The 13703-nt window shown below is 32.3% G+C and overlaps 1 protein-coding gene across 1 annotated transcript; it reads left to right on the top strand.

The window, feature by feature from the left end:
• The first annotated feature begins 670 nt into the window (after window positions 1-670).
• LOC120267318 (auxin-induced protein 6B-like) lies at window positions 671-1036 on the top strand. Its single transcript, XM_039274975.1, has one exon. The coding sequence runs from the start codon at window positions 671-673 to the stop codon at window positions 1034-1036; it is 366 nt and encodes a 121-aa protein (XP_039130909.1).
• The last annotated feature ends 12667 nt before the right edge of the window (window positions 1037-13703 follow it).

Raw genomic sequence — 13703 nt, 5'->3', positions numbered from 1 at the left:
CAGCTGTAGTAGATGTTAACATAATGTTCAGAAAAGGGAGCAAGGGAAGGCATGGTTGTCTCTGCAACTGTTTAACCACTTTTCTCTTCTTTTGTTTTACTTGTTACATACATGCACACGCTTTGGAAACGGATGTCATTTAATTATGTTCCTTAGATCTATACCAGTTATTACCATCTGTTAAATAAAATCAACAAAATTAACTACAGTAACAATGCAAGATAATTTGGTTATGGTATATTATTACATGCAGTTGTTTTTCAAACTTCATGTACTTTTGGGTTCAAGTCTTGATCAAATTATACTCTCATGCATGATGAGACATATAACCATTGTAATTCTATGAGAGTGCTGGTACAATAGTCAAGTCATCATCATCATCATCTTCATTGATATTTCTGCCAGAAGGTCTTCATTTAGTTCCCCCCACTTTCCCCCCACTTTCCATGCTACACTCCCTGCTCATAAATACACATGATAAAGACTTCATGACCTTAAGGCATGCATACCCTAATCATTATTTAATCCCTTTGCCACCCACCCTTCTATATAAACCCCTTCTCTTGACATCCCTTGTAGAATCACATCAAACAAAGAATAATTAGAAGGAGAAGGAGAAGAAGAAGAAGAAGAAGAAGAAGAAGAAGAAGAAGAAGAAAGAGAAGAAAGAATGAGTACTCTTGTGAAGAAGCTGTTGTTTTGTGGTGCTAAGAGCTTTCCAAGTGATGTTGAACTCCCTGAAGGACACATATGGGTGTGTGTAGGAGCTGAGAATGAAGAGACACAGAGGTTTGAGCTTGAGACAAACTACCTCAACCATCCATTGTTTGAAGATTTGCTGAGACTCTCAGTACAGGAGTTTGGTTATTCATATGCCGGTGCGCTGAGGATCTCGTGCGATATCGATTTTTTCTTGCATGTTCTACACTTGCTTAGAAGCAGCAACCCTAGAGTGCATTACATGGAACTTAATGATATTATGGATAGTTTCAATGCTGGAAGTAGGCAAAGGGAAATTGGATATCATCACAAGTAGAGCATAATGCAATAGTAATGGCCATGAAGATAATTAAGGTCATGAATTAATATTGTTTAGGTTTAGGGTCAGTATAATGCAGTATTGATTTCAGAGGGTGTGATAATTTGCCTTTTGAGTCTTTGTCATTATTTTTTTTGTATAGATCCAGGAAGTTACTAGTATATATAATTATTTATGTATAATTCTTTTGCCATTTGCTAGTTAGCAACTTCAAGGAATTATCTTGTGAGTTCATTATTATTATAAGCATGAAGAGTGCAAGGGCATTAGTTACTATGATTGATTCAGATTTATATAATGTTAATTGTAAGTATATGTTCTATCAAGGATTTGAAATTTCCATACCATGCTTGCTTTTAAATTGGGAAGGGATCCAATGTTAGTTTCTTTTAAGGTGACAAAAACTTGGAACAATTAATTTTTTGTGTTGTTTCAGAAAAATTAAGGATTTGTGCATGGTATAATTTTATATATGTAGACACCACTAATTCAATCACATTGGGCGTAACAAATTATGCATTCACTATAATGGCAGCATTCAGCTTTCCAATTGTTCTTTAATTTGTTATATATTCTTTATTCATTGGCTTTATTTTGGCCAACTAAGCGAGATATATATATATATATATATAAGAAAACATCCTTGTCAAAGTTTGTTTTGGCTGTGGGCTAGTGAGCTCCAGATCAACCATGCAAGATGAGAAAATAATGGAGAAAAACTTATTTACTTGTTATTATATCTATAAATGGAATAGTACGTACATTAATATTGAGGACATGAATTAAGTTAATCTTTAATATATATATATATAACCTAATATAAATAGTTAATGATGTTCTTAATTTATTATATTACTTTAATTTCTATTCAAAAAATAAAATAATTCATATTGAAATTGAACTCGACATGATAAGGTTTAAACTAAAATTAGTATTACAATAATTCAGAATAAAAGAATTAAAAAAAGAAATTGGGGGGGAAAACACAGCATTAGTTCAAGAAATGAAGAAAAGAAAGTAGGAAAAAAAAACTCAGTATTAGTCCAAAAAATGAAGAAGAGATCGTAGGAGAAAAAACAAAAGCATGGCATTAGTCTAAGGAATGAAGAAGAGAAAGTAGGGAAAAAAACATGGCATTAGTCCAATTACACTTAAATTGTATTGTTGATAATTTTATTTATAAGAAAAGATATAAAAACATGGCGATATATGAAAAAAATAACAGACTGACATTAAAAAATTAAAAAAATAAAAAAAGAAAAAGTGATTATGTACGTTTGAATCGGCATATTAAAAATTTAAAAGTACAAACTTAATTGGTTGATAATAACACAACAATATATATATGCATATAATCATGTAATGAATAGTGTATTATAGAGATTAATAACCTTATAATGGAGAAATAATAAACATACAAATCTAAGAAGGAAAAAAATTAGATGAACAGGTTAGTTAGACACAATCTGGACTATTAAAACTTTCCTTGATTAGGACACTCTAAAGTTCAAATTCAAAGAACTAAATTTTCATTTTCTCATGTTTCATTGGTGCTGCTTATAAATTTGACTGGATGATATGTTTAGAAGATTGTTTTCTAAAAGCCATTCCATCTATCTTTTATTTCCTCACATTTTTTGCATTTTGTTACTATTTATCTCTTTCCCTTAATATTGACAACTCACATTGGTTATTAGATTTTTTTTAAACCACAATAGTTATTGTATTTGTCAGTTTTATTTTTAATACACGTGGCTTATTCACATTTAAAACTCCACCATATTCATCTTCAATTTTAATTTTCTCAATGTTATCTCAATACAAAACACATGAGTTTGAAATATACAACAGCATAAAATGATAAGTCATTTCCAAACAATATTCTTATTCTTATCCTTTGATCTTCTTTATTATCATTTGTAGAGCTAGAAGCAAACAATCAAGTAATTAATAAGAAGATTGTAGAAGAAATAGACTAAACATGCTGGTGAACAGTACCATCAATTTGTGGAAGTGGAAGCGCAGCGGATGGGATATTATTTGTAACCCTCTTTACTTTGGATTCCTACATTGACACTCAAATAAAGAACCTTAATGTGTGTCTGCCACATGCCATTGCTTTAAAAGATATCAAGCCCAAGAGTACTATTGCATGTAACCCTTTTCATTTGGGCGTTTGTCACATGCATGTATCCCAGGTCAATGAAAGACTTTCACTAGAATAATATAACAATGAAGTAAAAGGAAGAAAGACAACTAAATTGCTTGAAATTTTGAAATACTAGTGACGGTGAAAAGAAGAAGAAGAATAAAGCATGAAGAAAGGACAATGGTAGCCTAGAGAAGGGACACTATTAGACAGTACTTCTCTTATGTAGAGCTTATATGATTTGTTAATTCCATTGCATGCATGTTATTTACTATATGTGACATTTTTCATTTTTAAAAGTTAAATTAGGATGGAGATTCAACCTTTAATGATAACCATAGCCCACGGGTACTTTTGTTGAGTTGTATTTTTTAAGAGAACAAGGATATGACAAATGTCACATCAGCAAATTAAGTACTACAAGGAGCAATGTGATTTGATAATTTTTATAAATTTGAAAGTTTTAACCATATATGAAATATATTTTTACGACAGTAGATTTACATTATTCTATAACCAAAAAGAAATAAAATAATTATGTTATATAAAGGCAACAAGTGGCAACTATTCTGTAAATCTAGCTACTACAGTTTCGTTCTATTCAAATGATGCAGAACAAATTGCAGGAATCATGGCAAGGATGCACTTTGAGAACAAATGATTTTTTGCGGTGTTCAAGCAAAACACAAAAAATGTTGTGCAATATACTGTTTATCCGAGATTCCTATATTATTTTTATATTATATATATATTGTACATTTGGGTTTCAGTATTGTTTAGTACTGTTTATATTTATAAAAAAAAGCGCTTGCCGTCTATTATTTAAAAAATAAAAATAAATCAAACAAATTTTAATATGTATGCAAGATTTTGTTCTCATTTGTTGTAAATCATAATTGTAAAATATTTACTTGACATATGTGAAGTGTCACTCAAGGCTTATAATTTATATTATCATCTTTCAAGGACTTACAAGAAATACATCACATGGAATGATCCATGTCACTCTCTTTTATCATAATGTAGTATTGGATGATCCTGTTGTCCTAAATCAGAAATTAAAGTTTATAGGAGAAGTTGTAGCAAAAAAGATGAGAGCCCTGTAAAAATATTGATCTATCAAAAAAGTCGTCAAACCCTCTAAATATCTTAACTTTGTCAATTCATCTTTAACAAAATTGATTAACTTAATAGATTTGCTTCAATCTCCTTTATGCATGAATGTGGTTTTAAATAAATCTAAATAAATTAAGGCACTTAAATCAAAATGATTAATAGGATTTCTTGTTTAAGATATCCAACATAAGGGATATTTGTGCAGCTGAACATTCCTCATTAAATGAATGCCTTGTACGTAATTAATTCCTTGCTATTTGCTTATTTGAGGCAATCTTTCCAGCTAGCACTCATTCTAAATTCATGTTTCTTGCCTCAAACTAATTTCATGGGTATGCTATTTGAGACACGCTCTTCATTAGGCATATATCCTAGGTCTTTAATATATTATTTTATTCTACCAAACAAATCCCATGCTATTTTAATGTCAATAATACAACAGGAAAGGTTCCCAAGTGTATGCATTCATGAAAAACAGTAATTTTCTTTTTCTTTTTTTCTTATAATGTTTTCCATTGGTTTACGAAACTATTTGTAAAATTGCCCGGTATCAATATCACTCAGATAGGAAACTATGCACACTAATCAGCACATGTAATCCAAAAAGAATTTCAAATTCAAAGCATCACAGGTTTGCTTGTAATTATCTATGGAGTAGGACAAGTAATAACATGGTTTTCATTCAGTTGGTTGGATAGTTACTACTCTTAGCAAATCTTAGGGGAATTTGGGTCTGTGCAATCTTAGACTTGTCAAACATTATTAAATGGCTAAAAATATTTTTCCCATTCTTAATTCTAAGAGCAAGATTTGGATTGATATCTTTAACTACAAGTATAAAGATTGGTATGTTTGGAATCCTGGCAGAGCTTCCCATTTTTCTTGGTTTTATAAATCAATTTGTAACTCTGCTAATTTTTTAAAACCCTATTTTTATTGAAAACTTGCAATCCTTCTAATACTGATTTATGGAAAGATCCGTACATCTTTGACCTTCCTATTTCTCAAAAGCCTACTTTCTTAAATATGGCTATTCATTTTAAGAATATGCAGTTTTTGGACCTCATTAATTCTGATCATCTTTGCCCGACTAACCTAGACTTATTATTTGGAAATTCTCTGGATTGGGAGTGGTTTTCAGAAATCAGAATTGACCCCCTTGAAAAGAATTATTGGGTTGGTCCTTTCTCCTGTAAGTCTTCCATCGTTGATACTATCTATAATCATATCAACCATATAAATTCTCCCACGAATCCCTGGAATGGTTGGTATGCTATCTGGAAACTTCTAGTTTTACCCCGAGTTAAGATATTTATGTGGAAGTTGGCTCACGGGAGACTCCCAACTGGAGCTTCCTTTACTGTCTAAATATTGGCCCTTTCTCCCTATGCCCTTTATGCGGTCTTGTTGAGGAATCGACCGATCACTTAATTTAGAAGTGCAGCAAAATCCTTCCCTGCTGGCATGAGCTATATAGCAAGCTTGTTTGAATAGAAATGATATAAATAACCTCAGCTTTGGGGCTTGGTTAGGGGAGAGAAGCAACTCCTTTGCTGATAACTCACGGTTTAAAGCTCTAATTGGTAGTAGCTAGGACTCATCATGTTCTCCTTATTGCTTTCCATTCTTAATGACAGAACTTTCTACTCCTCATCTATAAGGAACTAAAAACTTTGGCACTTGGGCATAAAGAACCCTAGAACTGATTTGTTTGTTTTTATGTATATCGACCTTTATATTAAGATTGTGTTAGAGAATCAATTCCATCTTCTTTCCATTATTATGCCATATATCTATAGCAAGCGCTTGATTACATAATGTTGATGTCATTAATGAAATTGAGAGATCCATTAATGATAGACTTACCGAAGTTGATGAGAGTTGTGAGCAATTTTAGGGTAGAAGTCCTTTGCCTCCCTCTTCTAATTAGGGTCAGTCTTACCCTTGAATCTTAATGAGCATAATGCAATCATACTAGAATTGATAAGAGAGATATCCACATTTTTTTCCTCTTGTACAAGATTAGGATCTAATCATCTTGAGAGAGAGAGACTAGCTTAGCTTAGGAGACTTGAATTACCCTTAGTTGCGGGAACCCATTGTGTGTTATGTGATTATATAGATCCTTAGCTAGAAGGAGAGATTAGCATGGTTTTATAGGGAATTGGATGAAAATTACTTTGATAGAGGAATTAGCATACCTTTGGGATTCCCCTGATCCAAACCACCCAATATAAATCTGATATCCTATTATGTGCATAATAGAGAAGTTCTAGGATAATCATTGCCCAGGTATCTCTTTTTATGATTTTGAGTCCCTTTGGTTACTCTTTCTTTGATTCTTTGTGATTTCATTCTTTCTAGATTGTGTGATATAAGACTATTTGGTGCTTGTAATTTTGTTTCTCGTGGGATACAACAACATACTCATCTTTTATTACTTGATACGACCTGTGCACCTGTGGTGCACCACTACCTATTTGGCACATTGCCCATCATCATCTATTATCCTTCTTGGAGGACTATCCATCGAAAAACACTTGATAGTGGTTCATTAGGAGGCTGCTAGATAGGGAACGATCCCAACCCCGACCCCAGTTTCTTGTGTGCTCCACTTTCTATTTGACACAAGAGGGAGATGAGGTGGTAAGTTTATCATTTTTTGCCATCGGTGAAGGTTCACTTTCGCACTGTGTGGCTCTTGCAAGGTCAATATCCTCTTGACTAACAGAGATGAGCTCGAAAAATTGAGATAATACTAGTGTTATATATTAGACAAGAACTCTAAAAACTAAACATAATACATGTATACTAAACATAAACGCTAAATTTAAAGGGGAAACACTTTCTAATAAACAAGAACATTTAATAATAAGCGGAAAATTTTAATATAAATATAAATCTTTAGCGATAAAAGGATTGTTTAATAATAAACAGAAACCCTTTGTGAATGACATAAGAAGACAGATAGATGCTTGTTTTTTGTTCCGATCACCTCGCCCACATGCATGAAATCGGCATGATATTTTATTTTATTTTTTTTGGGGGGATAAAATATGCCTTCATATGCTGCAATTTTGCATTGGCCATAATGACGTTCTTTTTACTCTCCTTGGTCACAAATTCTGTTTTATCTATGGCTCTCAACGGATCTTCTTCGTCACCACGAGAAAACAATAATATATATTTTCAACTAATTTTGAAATCTTACACTAATAAAAATATTTAAATATTTTAGTTTAAGTTTTAATCAATTTTGTATCCTTTTTCATCTAATTTTTTAAAATTTTATAATTTAAAAAATAGGTACCTCATTTTCATTAGATTAAAGTTCTATTTAATAAAATATAAAACTTTAAATTTTATTTACTTATCATATGCACTTTTTTTTATCTTTGTTCTTTCGGTTTTGCTTGCAAATGACAAGTACATAATATACATATATAAATGGATGAACTAATGAATGAGCAAATAATGTTCATTGGATGATTTTAGAAAAAAAAAAAATACTAGGCAATAATACAAAACACATGAACCCCAAATAATTTTGGAAATAGGATTTTATTAAAATATAAAACACAAAAAGAAAATTTAAAACCCCGATTTTGTGCTCTCACATCTAGTTGGCTTTAGTACCTTTTAGCTATCAGTTCATTTTTGGCATCTTCACATCATGTTTTCTCTCATTACAAGATGTAGTTCACTATTGAGATGACAAGATAAAGCCTTTGGGGCAAGGGCATATCCAAGAAATGGAGAAGATTGAATGCAAATATAAGAGAAATCGAAAACAATCAAAAGGAGAAGTTTTGGAAACTGAGAATAGAGAATGTCTTCAAAGGTGAAATTCCAGTAAACGATGGATGATGGCCTCTTTGGAAAAGAAATAGAGAAAATGAGTACATGTGTTTAGAGGTTTTCTCGAGCCACAAACCTTTTTTATATATAAATTGCCTAATTTTTAGAGTGTGACAAGTGACAACTGATGTCATTGTGAACCCAAAATTAAAATTCAAATATTTTAAGAATTTATTTTCGTAGAAGGGCATTATCATTAATTTATATCAAAACTAATCCATTCATGGATGGAAGGACTGAAAAGTAAATTAGGCTGTGTTTGATTGACCATTTTAACATGGAAAATTTTTCTATCAAGGATTTTCCAGTCAAATGGGTTGTTTGATTGCAAAAAATTTTCATGGAAAACTTTTCCACAAAGCTGGTCACATGACCACTTTTTCTCAAATTTGTGGAAAAGTTTTCCTCTCCCAACCTAAAGAAAACTTTTCTATAAAAAACTCAGGTGCTATTTGAAAAAAAAATTGAGCAGCAATTTGAAATTTTTTTTTATAAGCTACAAGCCGGTGCCGTCGAAGATCTATCTGCTACCTCCAACCTCCACAAGACCAGCATCGCAGAGTGTCTTGTCGTCAAGGAACCATCATCTTTACTGCCCGGAATTACCAAGGTTGGATCTTTTGATCTTTTTCTCCCCTTTCTTCATGAATCCATGTGAATGTCTAATTTAGGGTTTTATTTTGCGCATATGCCTGTGAATTTTAAATCTTTGTTAATATCTTCAAGGAATTTGTGTTCTATTTGTTGATATGTCTACTATCTGGAAGTTCATAAATAGTTAATTGTGAGATCCCAACATTGGACAGAGAGATGCATCAACAGTATTTAATGTTTGGGATTTGGCCACTTGAGAGACTCAAGATCCAATGAAGAAATAGCAGTGATTTGCAACTCCCCATAATAATCTTTTATTTAAGTGGTATTTCATTGTAATACTACTGTTTCTTAATTGTTGCCTTTTGACCTGGTTTAACTATATTACATACATCACATTAAACTTCTTGTTACAAGAGTGTAGATGGAATATATATTAAATAACTACTATATACAAATGTTTTAGAAAAAAGGCAATGGTGATGTTAATTTATGCATGCACCTAACGAAATTGACATCATAGCATTATCTGCTGCTTATGCCAATTGACATCTAGTAAATTATGTTATATATGAATAATGTTCATGACATAGATACTTAGGGTAGCAAACTATTTAATTGAGACATTATTTATTTATCTTTATTTAATAATTTACATAGGTTATTGAATGTCGAGAGCATTAATTGAAAATCAACTTTGGGTAGCGTTTTGGATGATGGTCATGCAAGCCTCATTGATCTATAATTATATAAGACACCACTATCATAACAAAATTATCCACAAAGCTCCTCATAGGAATTAGAGAGCTAAGAGAGAGTTAGCATTGAACTGAATGTTCAACACCAGTGATAGGATTTTCCGCAAGCTACTCAAGATGAAAATGGGTGCATTCCACAGTTTGTGCAATCACTTACGTGCTTATGGATTAGCTCGTAGCCGATTTTTGAGTGTTGAAGAGAAAGTAGCTATTTTTGTGCACACAGTTGGCCATGGCCATCGCAATAGAGTTGGAAGTTTTATATTTTTTAGGTTTGGCCAAACTGTTAGCTATTAATTCCATAGAGTGTTAAATGCATGTCTTAACCCCTATAGAGACATTGTCAAAAATTCCAATTCTCAAAACTCCCCCAATGATAAGGAGAATGTTCAAGATTGGTTCCATTACTTTCAGGTTATATGTGTATACCTATAAGATTGTTTCTATTTCTGTTAGGTTAGATATTTATCACTAAAATAAATTGTATCTTTAATAGAATGTTGTGGGTGCAATAGACAGTACTCACATCTGCTATCATCCCTATGGAGGAACAACCTAGGTATCGGAATAGGAAACAAGTCATTTCTCAAAATGTTTTGGTGGCATGTACATTTGATATGATGTTTACTATATGCTTGTCGGTTGGGAAAGATCAGCACATGATGGTCATTTGTTGCATAGTGTAGTCTCATGACAAGGAACTAGGTTGACAGTACCTCTCAGTATGTTATATATCCCTTAAATAATAATAACAAGAACCTTATATGACCATTTTGCTAAAGTCATCCTTATAATAATAGGTAAATACTATCTTGCCAACATTGGGTTCCCCTTGGTCCCTAGTTTTCTTACACCCTATTGGGGTGCGCGGTACCATTGTAGAGACATTCAGGCTCTACTTCCTGAAAATCACAAAGAGCTTTTCAACTTTCGGCACTCATTTCTTCAAAATGTTGTTGGGAGGACTATCGGCTTGTTGAAAAATAGGTTTGCATATCTTAGGCATCAACCCTTTCATGACATAGATACACAATCAAATATCGTCCTTGCATGTTGCACCTTGCATAACTTCTTATCTATTGATGTTGTGCCTGAAGACACACATGTTAATGCAAATCTCACAATCACCTCTGAAGTAGCATGGACCAACCGAAGAGATTCACTGTCTAATATTATGTGGGCTTTTTTCGACGCTAGTAGCTACAACGCGACCTATTATGATTAATTAATATGCTATGTTATGTTATAAATTTTGACATCTTATTTTATATTACATTATGGCATAACTTTATATTATACATTTATGCACTTTTAATTGCATATTTTAGTTACTTATGTTAAGTTTTGTCATAACTTTATTTTACACTTATGTACTTTTAATTACATATTTCAACAATATATGTACTATGTTATGTTTTAATGAATTTTAAAGTGAAATAGAAAATGGAAAGTCAAAATTTGGCAATCAAGGCTTATTTACTGCTTCTAGACCTACTACAGTCTCGAGCTTCTTTGCACATGCATGATGTTGAGGAAATCACTCTAGCCTCTGCCTAAGTAGAAACAAAAAAGCAAGTTTGTTGGTCAAACGATATGGATCAAGCACTAATAGATACTCTTTTAGAGGTGGTGCTTGAAGGGCCAAGAAGAACAGAAAATGAATTTAAGGCTGACGAGTGTACAAAGTTTGTCAACAAAGAACTTGAACATTGCCAAGTGGTTGTAGGAGTTGCTCACGTGAGGGCTAGGTTGAAGACTCTCAAAACTGACTACAAGGAGATCACAGAGTTGTTTAAGACGAGTGGGTTTTGGGTTGGATGAGAACGGACGAGTCACAGCGGATCCTCTTGTCTGGGAGAAGCACCTTCAAGCAAAATCTCCTTTCTTCACATTTATGATTGGTTGTGATTTAGTGATATTTATTTGGAATTTTATCCATGGAATTGATAACATTTTCAGTTTTTTTGTTCATTATTTTATTTTATTTTTGTCATATAACTTGTTACGATTTTATATTTTGGATTTACTTTTATCAATTTTGATTAACTTTTGTTTCTCATGGCTTTTTAGGAAAATCCAGATGAGAAAAATTTGAAGGAAAATTTATGCCCTCGCTATTATGACTTAGCTACAATTTTCGGCAATGACAAACCAGCCAGATATCAAGCTGTCACGAGGAATGACTTTATACAAATGAATGAAGATGAAATCAACAACCCGGTGGGAGTTGGTTTAGGGGATAAAGATGAGATGGAAGAAGCACACCCAATTCACTTGAGCATAGCCAATGCACCTAATGAAGTAGCAAAAAAGAGAAGTTCGAGAGCCAAACATAAATGTCAGAAATCTATGAATGATGTCGCCTCAGTGCTCACAATTATTGCTTATTTGTCACAAAAAAAGGCTAATGCGTTCGAGAAGCAATCAAGTCAAAGTCACATCAATGTGCAAGTCATCCTACAGAAAGTCTGAGAACTGGGTTTTGCGGATGATGATGTTATGGCTCTCATGCAAATATTTGTGCATAATGAAAAAAAGGCTCGTTTCTTCTTTGAGATTAATTATAAAGCATTTTTGCATGCTTGGGTTAATCACAAGCTCGGCAAATGATCCATGTCTCAGATTGTGGTTTTGCTTCAATGGAAGAAATATGTGTACTTTGAATTTTTTTTTTTTTTAGTTGGAGTACTTTGAAACAATAGACATATTTGCAAATATAATTTGAATTTTGTGGTTTACTATATCAATTTTTTAAGGAATATAAATGAGTTACGTTATATGAATGATTTATTATGATGATTTTTTAAGTCGTTAATGCATAAATAATTTTTTTTTTTTTGAATGATCACAAAATAGAAAAAATGGTTGATTAGGATTAATAACATTTTTGGTAGCCAAAAATATAATTTCCATGGAGAATATAAAAAACTTTCCATGAAAAATGTAATTTTTTCTGGGGAAAATTGATGCAATTAAACAACAGATAAGATTTTTTCCATGGAAAATATGAGCAATCAAACAACAAAATAAGATTTTTTATAGAAAATTCTTGAATTTCTAACCTAAAAATAATGCCAATCAAACAACCATTTTTTTGTTTTTCATGGAAACAATTTTTTTCCATCAATTTTTTATGTTGTAATCAAACACAGTCTTAGACTAAAAATGATAAATTTTTTAGAATACTAAAAGGAATTTTTTGTTCATTTACTTTTTAATTTATAAGGGTATATATATATATGTATATCATTAAGAACAAAATAAAACTAATCATAAATAGCTTTAAATTCCATCTAAAACAGTTTCGGATCTATATCACCCACTTAAAACTATTGGTTTGCATATGATGCAATACCCTTTTGACACGAGCCCATCATCTTCTCCCAATGCCATGTTCCACCGATGCACTCGTTTCACATCCAGCTGACACGCTCACTTCACGCTTGCTGAAGCACTTGCTGCTCATCCATGTTATTGTTATCTGTCACCCACATTGCTGTCGTTGCCCACATTTTAGATGTGGCATGACTTCCAAAGCTGGCTATCATCTTACTAAATTGTCACAAATATTCAGTTACTTCTCCATCTTATTGTTGATGGTAAATAGATTTCACAATCAATAGATGTTTCTTTATTTATTTATTCAGAAAATATAAATATATCGATTATAATTATGTACGGGGTCTAGTGAGAGAGAAATCCACTTCTTATCTTGCTCTTATCTTGCGGTATTCTAAAAACTTTTATTCTACATTATCATTGTTTTAAGGGAAAATTACTAATTGTCCCTCATGAATTTCAAAAACTCCCAAATAGACCTCTAACTTTTGCACACCCCCGACAACCCTTCAATTACTTCAACTGGGTCCATGTTATGAAATTTCATTTTTGCCCTTGTAAATGGTGGAAAAAAAACTGCCCAATCACATCATGTCTGACCTTTATGCATACAATTTTGCATTTTTTTCTCTTCATGCTTGTTTTTTGTCAAACAAAGTTTAGAAGGCTCAGCACATCTTCTTCTTCTTCTTCTTCTTCTCCTCATTTGGTTTGTTCGATTTGAGTTCTGCTGGTTTCCCGATAAGGTGAGAATTTCTTTGTTGCTCTCACTTTGATTATTCTGCTGGAGGGAGTAACAATTTATAAAAATGCAGGGTTATTATGGAGAGTTTTTGTGCTATTGCTAGAT

This window comes from Dioscorea cayenensis, chromosome 8 (genome assembly GCF_009730915.1).
Source record: "Dioscorea cayenensis subsp. rotundata cultivar TDr96_F1 chromosome 8, TDr96_F1_v2_PseudoChromosome.rev07_lg8_w22 25.fasta, whole genome shotgun sequence".
NCBI lineage: Eukaryota > Viridiplantae > Streptophyta > Magnoliopsida > Dioscoreales > Dioscoreaceae > Dioscorea > Dioscorea cayenensis.
Note: the sequence above shows the minus strand (reverse complement) of the source record. Positions and strands in the feature narration are given on the sequence as shown.